Genomic DNA, 22,977 nt, shown 5'->3' with positions numbered 1-22,977 from the left:
AAGTGACACAATGTAGGATTGTACCTTCAAATAATGTCATGACAGAGGCAGCACAGAAACGGAGGGGGTTAATGAGAGTAAATAAATAAGAGGCTGGACAAGGAGAGCGAATTGGTCTGGTTTTCACTCGCTTTCTATATATAAAATAAAATGCTATATCTTAGGCTAATCAGAGGACATGTTTTGTTGCACATTAGAAGTTGTTCTTGTGCTTGTAACAAACAATACCATTTACTGACTGTAGGGGGAACCAGAGAGCAAATCCTATGTTGTGGTACTTTAATATGACAAATTACTTTTTCTCATTTTCTGTCTTTCTCCTTGGAGGACACCAAGGGCAGGATGATAGAAGGCAAAGATCAAGCAGGCGTTTGAGTCCAACTTTCTCTAATTATTTCATGTCTCTCATCCTTATCCCTCGTCAGTCTTCCGCGTTCAGTCGTGCCTGATGTTTAGTGTACTTTACCTGTAGAACTGTACCTCCACAACTGGAGTGTGTCCCAGTATTTTGGCACCCTCAGATTTGCAAACACATTGCATTGGGGTTTTGAAAATTTTAGAAAGGGAGGAAATAAATAGCCATAATGGGTTGGGGAGAATGAACCGCAGGCCCATTGAAATCCTCTCTCTGCAGTGGCCGCGGTGTCCAAAGCCTGGGGGAATCCAAAAATGTCCCAGTGTTAAATCCTCAATAGTCTGTTTGGTTATGTGTGCCTACTAGGTGAAAATCAGACTTTATAGCAGTTCTAAAAGGCTCTTAATAATATGTTTGATTTTTTTAATTACCACTTGCTAACAAATGTCTCTACCAATGTAGTATATTCATTATATGCATATGTTGGTTTCCTTATTCATTTGTAGCATGATTCAGAGAATAATAGATAGATATATCATAGATTTGAAGCATTGCTATCTGTGAAATATCCCTCATTACTTATTTGACATTAGCAAGCGATTCATTGAAGTTGCACCAGACTAAATAAAACAGTTTATTTAATATTCTTCTGCAGAACCTGTTACCTAACTGCTCATTTTCAATGCTAATGGAAATCACACTCCGTATTTCCCTTATTTTAAAAGGCACAATGCTTTGCATTTTTTTTATATATACATATTTTTTTTTTATAAATCATTCAATAATTGATGTAGAGTTTGGAATGTATTCCCACATCATTATTATTTCATTTCATGTGGAGGATATAAGAGGAGAAATCAAACACTGCACTGAACTCCCTTAAGGTAAACAAGATAGAGAGTGATGCTCAATTCGGTGCCTTTCTCTGTCGTAGCCTTTTGCTGCCACCATGTGGCGTGAGAAGGAAAAAATATCTCTCTTTAACTGAGAGTCAAGCCATAATGACACATCACATATTCTTTTTGTTCAGTGAGGGATCACACACAGACCCTCATACATTTACAGAAAATTGCAATAATAACAACGTGACGACCTGATTGCTGCCTCCCTCCTCTTGGCTTGATGAAAATATTGTTCAGTGACAATTCAGAAATGTGATGCCCCGTCTAATAGTGCACCGTAGAATGATGTGGGGTTTTTTTAACGGACCATTAACTGTGTTAACCTTGATGTTTTCTGTCTCTGTCAAACTACTTAAGTCATTCACACTGTCCTTTCACTCCTCCTCTCCAATTCTTTTATATCTCTTGTCTCTCTGCCTCTCTATTGTGTGTGTGCGTGCATGCATGTGTGTTAACCAGTGTTTGGACTATCCTGCAGGCAAAGGCCCAGAGACAATTTTTGCGGGTCAGAATCTGAACGATAATGAGTGGCACACGGTGCGTGTGTTCAGGAGGGGCAAGAGTTTGAAACTGACGGTTGATGATCTGCCGCCTGTAGAAGGTATTTCTCCTCATCTCTTGCTTTGACATGGTATTTTTCCTCCTATAAACTTAAATTATCTCTGACATGTATTGGTGTTGGACTCTCAGATTCTAGGTAAGAAACAAGCTTGCTAGAAAAACAGAGGTATTCCTCTGTACTAGGCAGTGCTGAGAATATGGCAATTTTAATTAGGGACCGAGCACTTGCAGTGTGCGAGGACCTATTGTAATTCTAGGAATTATTTCAATTAAAATTATCTAAAGAAACAGCAGTCGGTGAATACAATAAACTAGTTGTGACCATTTAATTGCACAGCATGGGCCTGCGTAACTGTCATATTTAAACCCCCTCCCCCTTCTGCTGATCAAAGGTCAAATGGCAGGTGACCACACCCAGCTGGAGTTCCATAACATTGAGACGGGCATCGTGACAGAGAAGCGATTCTTGTCCATTGTGCCGTCCAACTTCATCGGCCACCTCCAGAGCCTCTCCTTCAACGGCATGGCCTACATAGACCTCTGTAAAAATGGTGACATTGATTACTGTGAGCTCAACGCCATGATTGGTTTCAAGAACATCATCGCCGACCCCATCACGTTCAAGTCTCGCTCCAGCTACGTGACCCTCACCACCCTGCAGGCCTACTACTCCATGCACCTTTTCTTTCAATTCAAAACCACTTCCTCAGACGGTCTCATCCTTTACAACAGCGGGGATGGGAATGACTTCATCGTGGTGGAGCTGGTCAAAGGGTAAGTGTGTTGTACCCAAGTATGAATCACTTTAAGTTGATTGTACAGCACATTTCATGTAACTCTTAGAACACAGAGCATTCTGGCTGCTTTTTTCCATTACTATGTTACAGTATGTGTATACTGTAACATACTAAGGGTATAAAAATGTGCAATATAGAGTGTCTTATATCTTTTTTTTTCAGCCCAACCTCGGCAATCACCAAGTATATAAACACACCTGAGCAAAAAGTACTCAAAATGGTTAAAATCAGATTGAATTTGTGAACATTTGGAAATGCGTCACAGTTCAAAGCTCACTTGGCTCGTTTTTATGAACAAAAAGAAGAAAAACTATTGAAAAGTCTATTTTGTGACTTCTGCACAATTATTGCTAAATTATATATGAAAAAACACCTTTTTGAAAGCCTGAATATGTGACCTATAAACGGGAGCTGTTTATTATTCCCACGGCAAATTACCATGGTTGCACCTAAGGGTTAACAAGTATAGACTCAAAGTGCTTTCATATGCTATTCAACAAATACATGGCATAATTGTCCATCATGTGTTTATTTTGAGGATATCATAGCACATTTGGCCACATGGATAGTAGAATAGTGGCTAGCCCTGTTGTGTGCAGCAAAGTCAGCAAAATGACCCAGGTTTGCGACCCAGTCTGACCAAGAGCCTTTCTGCATTGAGTTTGCATGTTCTCCCCGTGGGCACAAGTCCAAAAACGTGCAGGGGTTAATTGACTCTAGGTGTGTTAATGACTCTAGGTGTGACTGCGAGAGTGAAAGGTTCGTCTCTGAGTGTTGACCCTGTGATGAACTGGCGACCTGTCTAGGGTGTACTCCGCCTTTCGCCCCCGTGTCACCTGGGATTGGCACCAGTGTCTCTGTGACCTTCATGTAGAGGATGAAGCGGTAGACCTTTTGTCACTGCTGGGGCAACAGTTTACTTCTCAACTCTTTTCTTCAAACACACAACTTCATTTCTAGAGCAGACCGACCTCCCATCAGGTGTGAAGACAAGCAAATGTGAAAAGCCAAAAAAAAAAAAAAAAGTTTTAAACTGTGTTGAATTAGTTTTATAACTGTGAAGCAGGATGTCTGTATGTAAGACTATCCATATACATAGATTGTGGTTTTAATAATGCAACTCGTCAGACCGTACTCTAAACAGAATATAATTTGTGACAGCTTTTTAAAGCCATTATTATAGGAATTCAAATTATTTTCTTATCACCTATGTGCCAGAATATTTTCTAAAAGAGCTTCTGGCTATTGGTGTTCTGTATAAATCTCCATGAAGGCACAACAAACAGCCAACATAAAAGGGAATCAACTACACAAGGGTGCATTTCTTATTTCAGAGCTGCAGCTATAGAGTGACCTTCTTTAGTACTGCCTGAAGTTAACTTTTTTTTTGTTCACCATAGCTAACAGTAAAACCATACATTTGAATTTAAATGAGCACATAAATTATAAATTGCCTGAAAAGAAAAAAAGAAAACATTGAACGCCCAATTTGTTCAATAACGCCAAGACTCCTTTGCAACCTGCCAATTATTTAGCTTATTTAGACAGCTGCTCTTCCTGATACTCTCATATCTGCACATTTGAACACACAGGCGCACAGCAACACCAGCAACATCATGCCACTTTTCAGAGTTTCATTATACTTTTACATTTTTTTTACCATAATGAAAAAACCTTGCAAAAAATGTCACATTATCATACAAAAAAAAGCATTGTTGGCCACACTAATTATAAACTATATCCACATGGTATTTGATGCTTTCATATTGTTTTCATGTCTTTCCATTTCTGTGCATGGCTGCACGCCCTCATATTATATTATAATCTCTTTTTTTGTCCTCGCAGTTACCTGCACTATGTGTCCGACCTGGGGAATGGAGCTCACTTGATCAAAGGCAACTCTAACAAGCCCCTTAACGACAACCACTGGCACAATGTAGTCATCTCCAGGGACACCAACAACTTCCACACCGTCAAAATTGATACAAAGGTCACCACGCAGACAACCACAGGAGCCAAAAACCTGGACCTGAAGGGTACGTAGACAAAGAGTTTTTAGATTTCGGTAAATTAGGACAGCAGTGGCCTAGAGGTGAGGGGAAAAAAAACAAAAAACAGGACGGTGGTCGTGAGAGGTTGCAGCAGCCGGAGAAACGCTGAGGGTTTGGAGGGATAAAAGCAACACTTAGCCCTTAGACTTTACCACCAAGAACATAACCTCATGTCTGTTTAGTACACAACACTGGCAGCTTATAGAAAAGACCATTTGTCATTAGCAAAGCAACCTCAGATAAAAGTACCCTGTCATCTGGAACAATATTTGCCTAATTAGTTCTTCACATTATTGTAATACATGTTATTGTTGTCAGAAAACAACTTTAATGTCTTTAATTAATCAGTACTAAGGGGTTTACAGATTTATAAACAAAACTGACAGTAATTGACCCTCTGCATTAGAGGGTTCATTTCTTGCTTTATCAACTGTTTTCATTAGCTAGATGTAACTTTAATTAGATATGGAATGTTCAGTGCTAGCCCAATCACAGTGTTCTATAAACTACTACATAATGTTCCTGTTGGGCCACATGGCGGGGTAGTGGCTAGCACTGTTGCCTTGCAGCAAAAAGACCGGGTCCGAACGAGGGCCTTCCTGCGTGTAGTTTGCAGGATCTACTCGTGTGTGCGTGGGTTTTCCCCGGGTACTCTGGTTTCCTCCCACAGTCCAAAAACATGCAGAGGTTAATTGAGCGCTCTAAATTGCCCTTAGGTGTGAATGTAAGAGTGCGTGGTTGTTCATGTCTGTATGTTGGTGCTGCGACTGGGATCGGCTCCAGCGTCCTGTGACCCTCATGCGTCATCTATCTATCTATCTATCTGTCATGAGTGAATGTTCCTGTATGCTGTGCACCACATTTTCTTCCCACTTGAGGGCAGTGTTGTCACATTCTTCATATTTTCACAGGTAACCTTTACATTGGCGGGGTGTCTAAGGAGTTGTACAAGCAGCTGCCAAAGCTAGTGCATGCCAAGGAGGGTTTCCAGGGTTGTCTGGCATCAATGGATTTGAACGGCCGGCTCCCAGACCTGATGTCAGATGCTCTGGACTGCGTGGGACAGATTGAGAGAGGATGTGAAGGTGAGCAGTCTCCCAATCCACTTAGGAAATGTCATTTCTGTGGCTGGTGATTCGTCCCTGTCAGACTTAAAAAGCTCCTGTCCAACATTTTATTTAAAAAAAAAAAAAAAAGTTTGCTGTTTTTTAAAATTCCTTTAATCACTCTGGTCTCTCACTCCCAAGTGTAAAACAACATGCTATTTCAGCTCAGTCATACTTGTCCGACAAGGCCATACATTAATTGTGAAGCACATCCACACACGCGCGCTGCCAACCTGTGGCGTGTAATTTAACATCCATAAAGTGTGTTAGTATTCTGTTAGAATGCATCAAGCGCTGACACCCCTCTACAGGCAATCATTTCCGTTTCACTTGGCCATAATCTGATTATTCTCTCTGCCATATTTGTACTGCCAGTGTTATTATCCATTTTATACCCATTCTGTTTTGCACTATGCATGCTTGCTGGCTCTGAGAGTTTGCCAGGAGCAATCCTTTTGAATTATGTATGAAGCCTTTGTTGCATGCATGAATATAATTTGCCCAGTCTAATGTGTGCGCCACATCCAGAGACAATATTTGATTTATTTTTCATCGTGACTCACTTAGTTTAATTTCTCAATTCATCTGGTCTGTGTTTTTTTTTTTCTTCTATTGACAGCACAACTGTCTTTTCGCGGTTCAACATTACCAATATAACCAGACTTGTTGCTGATGTTGCACGTCACCCAGAATCCGTGGTTGCTCTCGCTGAAAGACAGCTTCCATGACAGTGCATTCACTAGACTGTGGTGACAGCATATACAGTCGTTATTGATGGTATATGAGTAAACTACGGATCATTTCAGATTATGCATGAGCATAAATATCCAATGTTTCTGCTGTTTTAAAAATGTATGTAAGTTCATGGACAAAGCATGTCCCATGAACATTATAATGGACTACCTTCACATTACTCAGTGTATTTGGAGTCTTGTGTAACCTGGCCTCCATTAGGCAGAACAGTGAGCTGCTTCCACACTCTGTGTTTCTGTTGCTCCACCTCTGACATGTCGGTGTTTTACTTACAGCTGGTACACTTTGCCTTTTCCCTCTCCCTATAATTGTGCTTACAGGTTGCATTGATGAAAGCTGACTTGCAGGGTAGAGAGCTTTGTCTGTTTTTTATATGGAGTCCACTTCCCTCTTTGCATCAGAAATGCCTCCGCCCCAAGCAGTTTCTACCTCCACACCTCCTGCACCTCCTTGAACAAATAACTCAGATTGCCACTTATTCACCTGCCATATGGAGTGGCCTTCTGTTCCTTACAAATACTACAACCATTGCATCACATTTTGATTTGCTTTAGTATACTGTATGCCCCGCCCCCCTTCCATTCACATACTGTACATTATTGTTATTGCAGAACTGAATATTAACTACAATGTTAACTTCTTCATGAGTTTCCCATGAAAATTTTTTTTAGTTCATATTAATAATATGAACTAAAGCTATTTGTTTTACATTAAACATATCATTGTTGTAATACATGTCCACCTTTGCCATATGTATATTATAATCACTTTTTTATCACATACAGGAATAAGATGTAAATCTTAAAAAAACAAAAAACGTTTCAATGTACATTGAAAAACAAATAGCATGGCTGACCAGTATGTTTGCATATATTTTATATGGAAATAGGATTTTCTAATCGTCCAATTAACATTAACTTTTTTTTGTAGTGCCATTTCATAACAATGTTTGCAATACTGTATAATCCTCTGACATGCCTGTTTTTATTACCTTAGAATGAGATCTTGACATCTAGAGCGCACCATGTCTGACACACTCTCTCACAGTGAAGGACAAACTGAACACTGGCTCTAGAAAGGACCTTTTGTGCTTACTATTACCAGAAGGCCACCGTATTTTCTCTAAGAGAAAAAGTCTGCTCGTCATCTTTAATTGTTTTCACTTTGTCAGACATACGCGGTATGGCCACAAAATGGTGATCATTGTGTTAACCTGACTCATCATAAGTCGAGCAAAGTCAAATTAGCAAATTCCATATAACAAATTCCACTCTGAATGGTTTGTTAAGCAGTGGAATCTTGAGTATATCATGCGATTAAATGCTTATTATTTGAATTTTATTCAAATGTCTTGCATGTAAATCATGACGCACTGTCTTGGTTTTTTTTTTCCTTGTATAGTGTAAAGCACACTATGTGCAGCTTTTTGCTTTAGCAATTTAGCTTCTTTTTTTTCATTATTGTTATTTTTCAGCTGTGAGTGGGCTTCAGCAAATGCTTGAACCATTAAAGCAGTTACCATAGCTACTGTGAGGCTGACCAGCACACCCTTTATTTAGAAGAAAAAATAGATCATATAGACAAGGACGGGAGTGAGATATGTATTTAACAACTGAGCAACTAAAACATTTCATCGATGATGATGAAAACAGATAATGGGTTATTATGGCAGTAAAGGTGAGTTATGCATGAATGGATGTAGAAAACTGGACTTGAGTTCAGCTCAGACTGACAGAGCAACTGAGGAACTGATGGTTATTAAACACCTAGATTTAAAACACATCTGGAAGCACACTTACTTCCCCTGGTGTTAAAAAAAAACACATGAATAACTCAGGAGCCTGCAACTTAAGAACAAAGAATCATTGTCCTTTCGAAGCTGCTAATAACACACGCTGTGGGGTGATCCAGTTGCATCTGATTGATTGTCTGCAGGATGTGTGACAGTTTGGAGATGGGAAGGAGAATTACATTACAGAGTGTGCAATTTGGTGGAGAGACAAGTTACTGTGGTGTAACAATAATCAAGCCACATCACAAGTAAACACCGTCTAAATGCACACTACTTTACCGCACAAAAGCAAGATGGAAATCGAGGCTGTAACTGTATCTGTACTTTAATACGGTGCTATTCTTGATTGGAAATGGAATGGAAATAAAATATTTAAATCAATAGTCAGTTTGATGTGTTGAGAAATATGTGACATGTTATTACCTGTTCCGTTATTGTTCAGGTAGTGATTGAAGTCCCCATATTTGTCAAAGGAATACAATAAGACGACACAGTTGCCAGTGTGTTTTCATAGAATGGGTGCTGTATGTTTTGTGTACTCGGTTCAGCGTGACATTTCATGTCACTGCAGACTCAATCTGTAGATTTCGCCGCCTGTTGTATGGTAAACGTCTGCTCACCAAGTTGCTATTTGTGTCCACATCCAGGCCCCAGCACGACATGCCAAGAGGACTCGTGTGCCAACCAGGGTGTGTGCCTGCAGCAGTGGGAGGGCTTCAGCTGTGACTGCAGCATGACAACGTTTGGCGGGCCGTTGTGTAATGACGGTAAGATTCAATCTTTCCTATTCAAACATGGATTTTTTTGATTCCTTTTTGTTTGTCATAGAAGCTGGGTGCCCACATTCTTCATTACATTTAAGTCCTAATAAATCACACAAGACGACACTGTTCAAACTCATCTTCATTCCATCTGTTATGCTAAATAAACACTTTCAGGAAATCCTTGGTGCTAGACAATTAAAAGGTGGGTGTTATCAACAGCAGCTGGGTCATTTTTATCCTGTTTGTTCACACACCGTACCAGCTTGTTACTGTTTCCCGTCTAAGTGCTATATTTGGATTTGCACATTTTTTTTTTGCCATTATTGTCATATTTTGCTCTGCAATTATTCAGGCAAGTAGAAACTGTCTGGTATGACTGTCTGGGTGACCGATTGGTCATTTGGCACAGGTTTTATTTCAGAGGCTCTGCTTGGAGTAAAGTAAATGTTGACTTCGCAGAGAGAGTCAATACCGCTGATTCTCCGAAAAGGGCAGAGGCTTCCACATTTGTGACATCTGCCTGACGGTTCAGTGAAAGCTCATTAAAACTTGAGAGACGTGCCACCAGAGGGAGCAACAAACATTGTGTTCTGCTAAATAAAACATCAACAACAAGTCAAACTAGCAACAAATAAATGGCATATAGCAAATTATGCACTTGAATTCCACTCGGCTGCCGTTGAGTACTGCATTAGCTGATACGATTACATTGCAGGTATACATCGCACACGACATTGCACTGATTTACATCCATTCCCTGGATACTTAATCTAGCTTCACCATTACTGCTACTTGTCATTCCCCTAACTGTAACCTTCACCTAACCTTATCCTAACCTTTACATGCTCTTTCCCTAAAATATAATGGTTTACAAGGGTCCTTGTGTCATTTCAAGCTCAGATAAATGGGAGGTGTAAAAATCTCTGCCAAATCAAATATGCAGATCATCCGCTGTGGCAAACCCACGAGAGGGAGACGCCAAAAGATAGATATATATATATCTATATAAAAACATATTACAAGGACTTGCTTTTAGGCCCCTTGAGAAAGGCAAGTTCCCCTAATGTGGTTGTGTACACACACACACTCACACACACACACGCACGCACACAATCCAATTGTAATCCAAAGTGTAATTTAAAAGTTCTGCAATATTAATCTCTGTTAAAGACAGTTAAATGGGCATCTTGTTTTAAGGACTATTTACTGATTAATGCTTCGCTTTTGGGAAAACTAGGCTAATGTCTGCTCTGCTTTTAGAAAATGGGCTACTTCCTTATGCCAAACATGCACAGGGGATTTTGTGTGGTCATTATTTTCTTCTGCAGTGGTTCACACAGTACGGGGTGAATGGGCAAAGTGCTGAACTGCATTAAAGCAAAAGAAGGAGAGTGGGCACTCTGGGGATGACACACAAGCAGAGGAGAGCGCACCATAAATGTTAATGCATTCTGTGTCACATCTACTATCCCGATAAGGCTACGTCTTTTGTTATCAAGAGAAAGTGTTAATAGTTTCCCGAGCAACCCCACAGCCTGAACATATCTGCAGCCTATGATAACACTAAAAGGATTCTTCTGTCCATGAGCTGAGGGGTTGAGTGTAGCTTGTCCTGATCCAAGCTCTCCCCTGCTCGTTTTACTCTCTCCCTTTCATTCCTCAAACCTTGTTTGACTCAACAGTTGAGTAAGGCTCACGCAGGAGGTGTTAAGGGATATTTTTGATGACGAACTCCAAGTGAACCTTCCTTGAGCGTCATGGAAAAAAAAGAAGACGTACAATGTGGAAGTGTTTTTTTTCCTCTTTGTTTCTGTCATACATATTCATCCCGAGCAAGGCTGCGCAGCTTGTTCCAGCATTGGGAGCATAACACCTCACAGGACACGTATGCATATATTATATCTCGGCAAAAAGTGAGCCGACCTGCTGAGTCTTGTACTGTTAGTCTCATTATTCCAGCTGACCTGACAAAACGACGAGGGAAACAATAGGAAAGATCAATGTGCAGGCCCCGGGGATGTAATGTGTGACCACCAGAAACAGACTTTCTGAGAAATCCCGCTCCCTACAGAGAGTCTGAACCAGTCCTCAGAATAGTGATGCAAGACGGCCTAACTCTGCCAAAGAAAAATCTATGAGAAGGAGAAATGAAGCTGGAGATGGTTGAGGTTTTTATCTGAGTTGATGGATTGTCATGGGGATCGAGGGAATGAGTGAGGCATCTCTTAGGAAAATATCACTCTTTACTAGACCGATTTGCATAAACTGAAATTCTGGCAATTTACAACAGCGCTGTGTCTCCAGTCAGGAATTTTCAGGGGAGGTTTTCTGCATTTCCACATATTTCTCTAGTGGGTATAATCTTGGCATCTTGCCTTCTCAGAAGAACAGCTCCATTTCACAGTTCCTGGCCCCTGTAGCATTTTAAGTGAGGATGAATTGTACAGCTGTCAGTCACAAATCACAAAGGGACTAATATGTCTAATACACCGATACCATCTCATCATTCAAGGCATGTAAATGAAAAATGTCCAACTACAGCAATTTGAATGTCCTCTTATTGGCATTTATTGTAGACTCGTTGCAGTGATAGATTATGATTGTGGAATCCATTCATTTGAAAAGTCGTAAAATGTCACACAAAGTAAATGGTGTTACTGGGAGTGCTGCGCATTCACCATGGGAGATAATCCCAAATGCTGATTTGTCATCAAGGTTAAATAACTCTACTCCTTCCAAACAAGCACCACAGATTTATTTTTGGCTTTTCTGAATTGTTATTATTTTGTCCTCATGAGGTTTGAAATCGCAATGAAAGTAAAAGGATCTCAGTAACTTAGCATTATTTAACATTGAAGGGAAAAAAACTCAGCATGCAGTGTCGTGTAGCAAGTACCCAAACAATTATGTGATGCTATTTATGGCCAAAATAAGCATGGCATTCTGACTGTTTCATTCTGAGGAGGATTTAGACTAATGTGTCTGTGAAGGTTCTCAGTCATCTGAGTCATAGTCATCATCAGTAGTTAGCTGTAGGCAACTGGACTGCCCTCTTTGACACCTTGTCTCTCACAAAATCACAAACTGGATTTAATTTAACAACTATCTAAACAGGTGTCCAGCCTACAGGATGGATGTCTGGATTATACCACCAGAAAATCAGAACTGAAGAAGCCTCACGGATGAGAGGCGAAACGTTGTCAAAGTTAAATCAAGCCCAAGTCCACTCGCCTCCAGCTAACTACCGAAGATGATTTAGCCACATTTTTATAGACACACACACACTTGATAGTCTATGCCTTGCATTCATCCACACAGACTCTGCACCAAGCTCTTTTTCCACAGCAATCCATCATCTCTCCGCTGCACTTTTGAGTGTTTTATGATAAAAGTATTTCAAACTTTTTAGAACAGCGCTGCACCTTTCACTTCACAATGATAGATGAGATGAAGGCACGTATAAAAAAAAAATAATCTTCACATCTTTCTCTTCATCATCTCGCAACCACACGATCGCAGTGATGTGCTTTTTTTTATTTTTTTATTTTTTTTAGAATGAATGAATGAACTGGGGACACAGTAGAGTTGTATTTATAGCTCCAATTATCAGCAGAGGATGCCCACAGATGCATAGCTGAAAAAGAAGAAAATACAAGAGTGTGATGAATCAGATTTCTCTCAGATCACTGTGCATGTGAAATGAATTTATACGGTTGTGGACAATGTTAAGCATGCATTTACTCTCATCATTACTACCACTTTTTGATGCCAGGAGGAATTAGATGACATGTAGAACGCTGTGTGTGCATGCGGGCATACATGCCTGGTCCTAATGAGGCAGAACTCTTATTTCTGAGGAACTGGTTATGTTTATGGCAGATATTTGAATCGTAGTACATCCAGAGTAGAGATCTGGTGCTAAAACGTCTCAAGTGAAGGTTGTAGTGGGGTCAAAAGTCGCACTAAAATGACTTCACTCTGTATTTCGCCTGTGGCTTCTTCAGGTTTGCCAAGAAATTCACATCAAGAAAGCACTTTGCTGGGGGAACTTGATGAAGCCAAGGGCAACACACATTGGTTAGGTCACAGCGTAGTCACTTTAGTGTACAGTTGTTAATTTTCAGTCCAAAATTGTAGTTCGTCTTCTCTGTCCACTGCTCTAGCTTTCATTGAAAAGCTGACACGTATGTGCACGTGTGTGTTTGACTAAAAACTCCAGTCTAGACTTCCCGCAGGAGTTTGCCTGCAGTGGTCACGCATCTGAGTGTAATGTGCATGGACAAACACAATAGTGTTTGCCGCTGAGCTGAAGTGGGTCGCGGAGACGCTATAGCGAGGGGTACGCCTGGCCGTCATGCAATTTTTATCAACGCCTCGATGCTCATCCAGTCTAACAGCCAGAGCTATTAGTGCCATGTCAATATTATATCAACAATGGAGTTTGTCTGCGGGTGTAGTATCCAGTGTCCCTGCCCAAGGGTCAGAGACAAGCCGCTCTTATTTGATTTCTAAAGTGTCTGAGTCAATGCTAACTCTTGCGTCTTTGTACTGTGAGAGTAGTGTGTCTGCGTCCCCCGGCTCGATATCTGCCACACGAACCATTTTTCTTTTTTTTTTAGCACATACAGAACAATGTTTTTTTTTGTGTCTTGCCCGCCTTCTAACACAGAGGAACCACAAAAGCAAGAATACAAATGAAAACCACTTCAAACAACTGTCTAGGAAATCAAAGAACATTCAGACAATGAATTAAACCAATCCACAGAGGCAACGGTGGCAACTGACAATGCAACAACACTCACCAACCCCTTTTTGGTTATCATTCTGCTTTTTTTAAATATTTTATATATGCTATTATCTTTTTCAAATAATTGACAAAAAATTCATAAATCTTACAAAGTTAAAGGCGGGGGGAAAAAAACACCTATATCCAGCCGCTTAATCTGATCTGCTCCAAAATATTCTTTGGTTCATGTCCAACAAGTTTTTAATACATTGTTTCAATATAGTTTTTTTTGTAAATAGATGAAAACACAATACAAATTGCAATAGAACATAATGTCATTGGCTGAGGTAGTTATGTGTCCCAATTTCGTCTTTTGTACGTCTTTGTTAGGAGAGTTATTGCCTTGTAAAATAGGCCACTTGTATTTCGGTACCATTTGACTTCCCCTCATATTTAACATACATTCACACACACACACACAAGGACACAGAGGCAGACAGGAAGTACTCCAGACAGTTTTGTCCTATTCCTCTGTGGTGGCATGCAAGGATTAGACCACTTAGTTTGGTTTCAATCAATAAAAGGGGACACCCAGGCCAGAAGCGAAGCCAAGGGGATTTGAGGCACTGGAGTAAACAGCCTTCTGTCACATGGAAGTAATGTTCTCTTTGCCATGAATGTCACCCTTTTTAATGCAGTTCATTGAAACAAATCCATGGGTCTGAAAATGTTTAAGCTTCAGTGTGTTTCGAATGCTTGGCCTAGCTGTGTAAAACCGTTGGTCCCCAAGATATGAGAGAATCACTCTAAGTTCTTCTCTCTTTTCACTTCAGTGGCCACTCTCACAAAATGCGCGCGCACACACATTTCATGCAGAGTTTAACTGATCTGTTGTCAGGCCGCGAAAAGCTTCTCAGATGTACAATCACCTCTGTGTTACTGTATGAATGAAAAAATAAATAAACATTTACCTTTTGTGACCTATGCGTTATTACATTTAATGAATTAATATACCAAGATGTCAACAAAGCCCATTAAAACCAACAATGAATTGATCGGAGTAACAATTGTCTGTATCCAAAGTCTTATGTAGCATTTGCAACTGAAGCATGACCTCCATTAAACACATCACTGAGCCACACTATTATTGTACTGGGTAGCACAATTCTTTATCACCCTGAACATAGGCACTGAGGTTTAGTCAAAACTGGCTACAGCATCAAACGTGTATTAATCTGCTGCTGAAAATAGTCCCCAGCAAATGCGTTCTTTACAGTTTGAATAATGTCTGCCGGAAAGTTTAATACCTGATGTTTCTGTACTAGAAGAAGACCCAAAACTCATCAGAAAAATGTTCACTTTCATTTGACCAGAATCACTTTTGCAACTGGTGGAGTCCCCCCCTAGTGGCCAGTCAGTACAAACCGGATTACTATATCCATTTGTGTCCACGTTTTATGGTATTAACAGTTTTACTGGTATTTATCAAACGCTCTCCTACTGCAGAAACTTGCTTGAAATAGACCATTTTTTAAAAAGTTATACTCTGTCCATCCACTTTCACGCTTATCATACTATATGTGTCAGTTGCTCTATAGGATGATGTGGATTTCTGCTGTTGCTATACGACGTATCCCACAGCTGCTGTTTGCTATGCCAAATGGTTACTGACATGATTCCTATCACTGACAACATAGTTGGGGGTTTTGGCTTCATCTTCTCCCTCAGATTTTAACTTGTTTTTTTTCTCTCTGTATCCAATTCACGGCCACTATCTGTCCTAGTTATGTCCAATAATTCCCTCATGCTTATTGAGTATCTGAATTTAAATGGGTTTCTGTACCAGGAAGCAGTGGCCGTATGTGGGTAAAGGCTGTTGGCATGGAAACCAGGTCTCTTTTTTTTTTTCCCCTCCCACTGCGAATGCTGTAACACGTCTGTAACTTCACCCGAGCAGTGTGATCTCTGCAGGAAGTGGTGTAGAATCACTAACTAATCTTCAAGCTGGCTTGGTGGAACACTGAACGTTGGTGAATTTAACTTGGCGGTTCGTGTGACTGATGGTGAAGGAGAATACAGCTGTGAGGTTACGTGACGGTGACTATGTGAAAGGCTGGGGCCTCATGCTGACACTGTGACATTAGAATGGAGCAACAGCAGGGTCTGACATATGTTGCGACGGCTTCTCAAAACTGCGCTTCTGCTCATATGGCGTGACACAGTTCGAGGGCGTCCCCAGTAACACAGAGTCAATCAAGGATAACACTTATGCGTGCTTATGTGTTCTTTTGTGAGCGTTTCTAAGCGTCGGTTTTTGCGTCGATGACAATGCACCACTATGTGGTCGGATCAGAGTGGAGCTGAAGCATTGTGCACGTTTAGTCGTCCTCGTTGCAGTCTCGATTGTAATCAGAATCTCCTCCAGGATGCATTGCAGTGCAGTGGTGAGAACCTAATCTTTGAGGTGTTTTTTATTAATTGGTTGCTGGGGGGGGGGGGGTTGTTGACAGGAAATACGAAGCTGTTGTTTCTCTACAACACAATACTAATTAAAGTGTTGACTTGAAGACAGAACATCTGCTAAACTACCCTGCTGGGTGATACACTGACACTGCAAATATTCCCCTCTCTCATAAACTCCGGCTATTGAACATGACACTCTAGAGAACTATATCAAGACTTAAAACGTTCCTTTAAAACAAGACCGCTTGCTTGTACTTGACTATTTAAAAAACTTTTGATTGCTTCTTTTGACGTGCAGTAAATGGTGTTACTGTCATTCAATTGAGCAGAAAATGGGAGTTTTTTTACTTCACTGAATGGCAAATTCAAATGCTGATGGACATGGTAAAAAAAAACAGTAAAATACGTGTTATACTTCTCCAGTAATACTAGGAGTCTAGGAAGCAACTGTTGTGTGTTTGTATTGCTTATTTAAGCTGCAAGTACAGAACTATGTATGAATATTATATATACCTTTTTATAGGAGGAAGGTCATGTTTACCCTTTACATTATATCTTGCAGACAAAAGAAAGCAAAATGTAATTATTAAATGAGTCTCTTGGATATATTTGCACCCAAGCTTTGCTGAACCTTTAACCTGATGTGAAGTTTAAACAGTAGATGCATTTTTTTTGCCTTGGGGTAGGTGAGATGAGACGAGTGCATTGGATCCTGGGATGTTGTTGCAGACTGATCTTTTGCTTGACATTGTTTATTGGTGCCATAGTAAAGACTTGGTAGTTTAGACATTCATTTTTTGGGTAAGATCATGGTTTGGTTTAAAGTTCTGAAACAGGAAGGAAATAATTTTCCCGATGTTTTTCAGATGTACAATATTTGCACCCTAAGAAAGCCATTGACAAACACCAAAGCATAGCATCTTAGTTTTTAATAAACCTTTTTCTAACCTACACTTTCTCGCAATCCTGCTTTCTACATTATACCTTTATATCTCATTACATACATGCTTTTCTGTTGGTGTGAAAACCACATAAGTTCCAAATTAAGGTGTAGGAATCAGTGCTTCAGAGGTGAATATATTCTTTCCCTAAACACTTTTTTTTAGGAAATCTCACCGTTGATGCAATAATCAGCAGAACATAATACATATCATGCCTCCAGCATCATCATAGGATCCTCGAAATAAGCTTGTGCAATGTTATCAAGAAGCAAATACACGAGGCTTAGTTTCAAGAGGGGCATGCCAACCAGGCTCAGTTGCAAACAACATCAGTTTAGTAAGCCGGTGCATAGCTTTGTGCTCCGAGAAATATTAACAATATGCACAAAGGGCTTAGACGATGCAAACACTTTTTTTTTTTTTTTTTTTAATGTAATTGGGAGGTCAATCGAACTTTGTCTCTCTGAATTACCCTTGGACTCAACCAACTTCCAAAGTTTTTATGCATTAAGGACAGATTTGGTGTGTGGAACAACTCAAATCCTCTCTTATCGCTAGGCAGCGAGGAAGCAGAGCACACATAGATCACTCACTGCCTTAGCCAAAGTCAGTTCTAGGAATAGAGCTGTCTTGACTGAGTGATTTAGTCAGAGAAGCTGCTTAATAAGCTTGAAAGATATTGCAGACTGGATATTAAGCGTTAGGAGCTGCCACCCCACTCGCAACCTTTTGCTCACTTGATTAGAGATATTGCAGTCGTGGTTAATCAAAAAAAAACGCGATGGTGCATGTGACTCAGACTTCCTACGACGTCCATTAAATAACAGTCCCTCAGGACCGTTATTTGAACTGATGTGGCACATGTAGTCGTCCCTCTGAGGAAATGGAGAACATGGAAGGCAGATTTCAGTCAACATATAATAGAGGAGCATGGCGGGAGGCCAATTCGAATTTTTTTGAGGGCACAAGGAAATAGATGCACTGAAGCCTGTAATGCCAGTGTATGCAGACAACTGGATTTATGCGCTCTCAGTCACTGTGTGTGGGAATAACTTCTCGCAAATACACATTGCATGCTGTGCCATAGGCGATTGACCTTTAATTCACAAAGCCTTCACTCAGGCACAAATCACTCAGCATATACTGTGATAGTCGGGATTGGTGGCTTTCCACTTTGTTTTCCACTCGACTTTGTTGCAAGTGTTGCCATGGAAAATGATCCCCCGCCTTATCCCGAGCAAACAACACTTTTTTAGAAGCAAATAAAATATCGATTTAATCGTTCAAAAATATTGTATATTATTGTTTGAAAATACACTTATTCTTTCTCTCCCTGATTTGTTCTTTGCGCTGTGGGTTTTTTGTTTGCGATTCTGTCCAGTAACTGATTGGCTACTGAGATTTGAAATGACAGCTCAGTGGACCGGAAGTCGTCACAGGCTTGGAGTCACTGTCTGGAACATATAATTGTAAGTATCTAACGGTCGTCAGATTATAAACGTTACATGCTTACAATTATGTTGTCGGATGTCAACGGGGAAAACATGGGGAACGAGTTCCAGACGGACAGCGACTGCAAGCCCCGTGATTATGTGACAAGTGTATTTACAAACAATAATATCAATATTTTATTTGCTTCTTAAAAAGTGTTGTTTGCTTCATGAAAAGTGTTGACACAAATCTAATTCCATACAAGTGAGGCACAATAGATGTGTTTCTTTTGTGTCTTTTATGAGGTGAGGTGATCTTGAACCTTTCATCCTACAACAGCGTGCGTCCCAGTGCTTCATCACCAACCAGCCTCGCCTTCACCTGCAGCTAAAAGTGCTACCACTGATATCCATGACTAACCACTAGGACTGTATGGCGATTCTCTATGTGTTCTGATGGTTGTGTTATCGGTGCCTGGGAGATCGGGGACAGCTTCAGGCAGGCAGCTTTTCCCCTTGACCATTTTGAGGTCAAGGGGACTCCCACACTGTAATGCTGTTACTTCATTTAGCACTTGCATGGGATGTCACAACTAGCCAATAAGAAAAGCTGCTCGTAAAGTTAGATGTTGGCAGCAGGTTCTCTGCTGTACTTTTTCTCTAAAATAACGTCACCTTCTATACTGTTCCACAGTCCATCCAATGATTGTCCTCAGAGATTTCAGATTCAAGTGCACTTTGAATGAAGGACATCAGAAAACAGAGTGCTCAATGATTTAACTTTAAGTCTGAACAAGATTCTTTTTTTATGTACCTGTATGCAGGGAAATACTCACTTTAACTAACTGCCTGCCTCACTTCATTAACATGCCTGGTGAGGGGGCGTTTATTTATTGATAGGGAACCATCATAATCAGAGAGAACCTCCTTTTCTAGAGTTTTGGCCGCTCTTTGGATAAAGTGTTTAGGAATACTTAAACTGTTTCTTATAGATTTACTGTCAGAGCCCTGAGACCCGAAAGACCCATGTAACTGAGCAAATACTTTTCATCAGTGGTAGAAAGCATTTCACTGACCTCAGCTTCAACAACCAGTTGGGGATGCAGAGTGTATGTGTATTTGAAGAGCTATACTCCTGATGATGTTTTTATAAACCAGAACACAAATGAGTGCACTACATCCTGTCTCTCTAAAGAGAGTTGAACTTTTCCTCCCCATTTTTTTGCTCTATCTATAGTAGTTTTATGGGCTTTTGTTAGTGGCAGAAGTGGTTTGGTTATAAACAGTTTTGTATTTGGAAAAATGTTTTCCCTCGACTAAAGGAAGGCAGAGTGTTTCATTAATAAAGACACCGTGAACTCTAGAAGGGAGACACAGTTTGTCCTTGTCCTGTACAGGATGACGCACACTGCCAGGGGAGCTGATGTACTTGGGACAGATTTCAGAGGAGACGGACAGACAGATAGAGACAGACTCCCTGCCCCAGTGGCCTAGTGCATCTTGGGAACTGTCAGAGGAGATAGAGAGAAAGCTTCTGGAAAGCTGCTGACATGTGACCCCCATCTCTCTCACTGACGGTTGGGATTTATTTTATTCATTTGCGGTCGCACATAGACACCCACTCGCTGACACACACGTATGTACACACTTCATCTTAATGTAAATTTAAATTGATTTATGATAATGAATAGCACAGTTGAAGCATCATTAATGGATTAGGGTGAGGACAAAAATGCTGGATGATCACATCAGCCATACTCCTAATCACCAGGACATGATATATGTGTGTATACATATATATATGTATATATATATGTGTACTTACTTATGTACATACTACGTAGGCACCAAATCACTGCATACATTAACTCGAGGTACTTTAAGGAGCAATGTCTAATAATGACAGTGATATCAGAAGAAACCAAAACAGTTCCACAACAAACACTTGCTCATAACGAAGAGAGAAACATCTGCTTCCACAAACTGCTGCAGCATGTAACTACACAACGCTAATCAAATTTCGGCAATCATTACTCTAATAGTGGTATCAAAGGGGTGTTTTTACCCTTAATGGTGTCATTGGATTGTTCATAACATCATTCAGATCATATTAGAGTAATTAAATGAGAATCGAGTGTCTTTGTTTTTCTCAAAGTAAAAAAGAAATTCTATTCCACCACCATGCACTGCCATGTGCTGATTTGATGTGACAACAATACGTGTGCATTATGTCCTATTAGTGGGCTGTTTTATCAGCTTGAGTGGTGTTATTTATGTAATCTTCGTAGCCCGCGTAATGAATCTCTCTGCGGTGCAAAACGGTTGCTGCATTTTGCGTCAACCGTGACATCTGGTGACGCATTTTTCTGATGCTTGTTTTATTCAATGCAATAATCCCTGAAACACATGCCAGTGATATATTTCCAGTCACTTAACGATGAGGGTAGTTCAGGCTGTAGTGACGACTTAAACCATCCACTGCAGAGCTCTGCAGCTGATGGTGGTGCAGTTGAACTGATAATCAACAAGTTGATCCTTTTTTCTTTTTCTTTTTTTTTAAACCTGTGTGGGTCAGAGTTCACTCCACTTCCTCTTACCTATGCTGCAGAGTAATCTGACAGACAGGCACCCTGATGTAACACCCTCTGCTAACACAAACATTATTGACACCCTGGCCTCCCTCTGTGCTGAAATACTGTACAGCCTGTGTGTTTGTATTGAGTGTTGACTCCCTGTATCTGTCTATTCTTATCATGTCACATCTCGGGAATGAGTAAGACGGCGCTGTGTTTCTATTTCCATGCACACATTAGCATCGGTGCATTGTGTGCTACCTTATCTCCCCTTGTAGCATTTGTAACACGTCTGGATGCGTAATGACAGGTTTGATATTCGCAGGCTACTCGCAGTCGCAGGAAGAGTTTAATATTGCATGTCAGTCGGATGACTGACGGAATCATTGCTGAATTTCTGTCTCGGGACGACGCCGTACACAGGACTGAAGATACTGTGTCTGAATGCAGTGGAAGCGATTTAATTGAACACGTTTAACGTTTCCTTTGTTTGTCAGATAAACATTTCACGAAGATCGGGTGACATTACTGACAACAGGCGTCATCCTCTGTAACGCAAGGCCTCCAAACACTCTCAATGAAAGTGAACACATGTGTTGCTGAGCCTGACACAGATGTGAAACTCCGGCACACTACAGGTATACCTGTTTATGCACGACTTAGCCCGCATGCTCCATCTGCTCTGAGCCAACAATAGCAGCTGATACAGTGAATTATCCCTGCTTAGAGAGCAGTGTATAAATGACTTTAATCATCCCTTCCTTCTTCTGACCTTTCATGCCAGTGACCGTGTCCGTTAAAATAAGAAGCCGTTAGATTTATTTTCTAGTAACGACTACAGTATAAAAAAAATCAAAAAAAAAATCACAGTGGCTCTTGAGGAAGAGAGAAACATTGCTTGTTTAAAGCACCTCCGTGTGTGATTAAGTGTCACCTGATGGTCCTTTAACTCATTTAAAGGCCAAGCTCCAGTCAGGTCAGGTACACTTAAACCACCCATCTGCTGCTCCCCCTCCACTCTTCCCCCAGCTCTCCAAAATCAGCTCATCTATGTGGTTGCAGTCTTAAGTGAGTAACTGAGACCACTTTTGTTCTTTTATACTCTTCTGTTCTCCGAGGGGCTATTAAACCCAATACCAATTTCTCCCTTCTCACAAATTTGTGGGTGGAGGGGGGAAAGTCAGCCATACTTTCCCACATGTTATTTCCCCACACTCCCTTTTCGTTATAGATAACTCTCTGTGGCTTTACTTTATGGTTTGCACCTCACAAAGAAACAGAGGGAAACAGATCCAAAAGGGGAATGTGCTCAAAACACAGGCATCAGAGACTTGCACAATCCTTTTGGTCTAAACTGGAAACAAAGATGGGCTGTTTTTGGCTCTCTGTCAAGACAACATCTCACTAACAGGAACAAGAGTCAAAAGACAGTAGGAAATCAAAAGACTCTTCACTGGTGGAAGTTCACTCGTGAAATAGGATTTTCTCACTTTGCGCCCGACGCCCTACAATCTACAATCATCCGTTTAAAGTGGGATGAGACTCTGTGCTGAAATTAGCTGAAACCAGTTCAAGTCGTGGTCTCAAGTGTGCATGCGTTTGTGCAGGCAGAGACAATTCATTTTTGGAGCGTTTCCCCCCCCGAGGCTGTATATGCATGATCTCTGCTTTTCCGTCTCCTCGTCCTTATGTTTAACCAATTTGTCGTGAGGAAAATGCTTCGAGCAAAGTGCAAACTACTAATCGCTGAGTGTCATTCCGCT

The 22,977-nt window shown here is 40.6% G+C and overlaps 1 protein-coding gene across 32 annotated transcripts in view; it reads left to right on the top strand.

The window, feature by feature from the left end:
* Positions 1-22,977, top strand: part of LOC131473667 (neurexin-1a) — a 218,391-nt gene that overhangs the window by 98,991 nt on the left and 96,423 nt on the right. For all 32 annotated transcript variants that reach the window (XM_058651089.1, XM_058651098.1, XM_058651097.1 and 29 more), the window contains 5 exons: positions 1,736-1,858; positions 2,211-2,592; positions 4,461-4,651; positions 5,578-5,751; positions 8,965-9,084. In XM_058651089.1, the coding sequence (XP_058507072.1) occupies positions 1,736-1,858; positions 2,211-2,592; positions 4,461-4,651; positions 5,578-5,751; positions 8,965-9,084 (990 nt within the window). The remainder of the gene's footprint in view (positions 1-1,735; positions 1,859-2,210; positions 2,593-4,460; positions 4,652-5,577; positions 5,752-8,964; positions 9,085-22,977) is intronic.

Source organism: Solea solea, chromosome 15, assembly GCF_958295425.1.
Source record: "Solea solea chromosome 15, fSolSol10.1, whole genome shotgun sequence".
Lineage (NCBI taxonomy): Eukaryota > Metazoa > Chordata > Actinopteri > Pleuronectiformes > Soleidae > Solea > Solea solea.
This window is presented reverse-complemented; position numbering and strand designations above follow the sequence as displayed.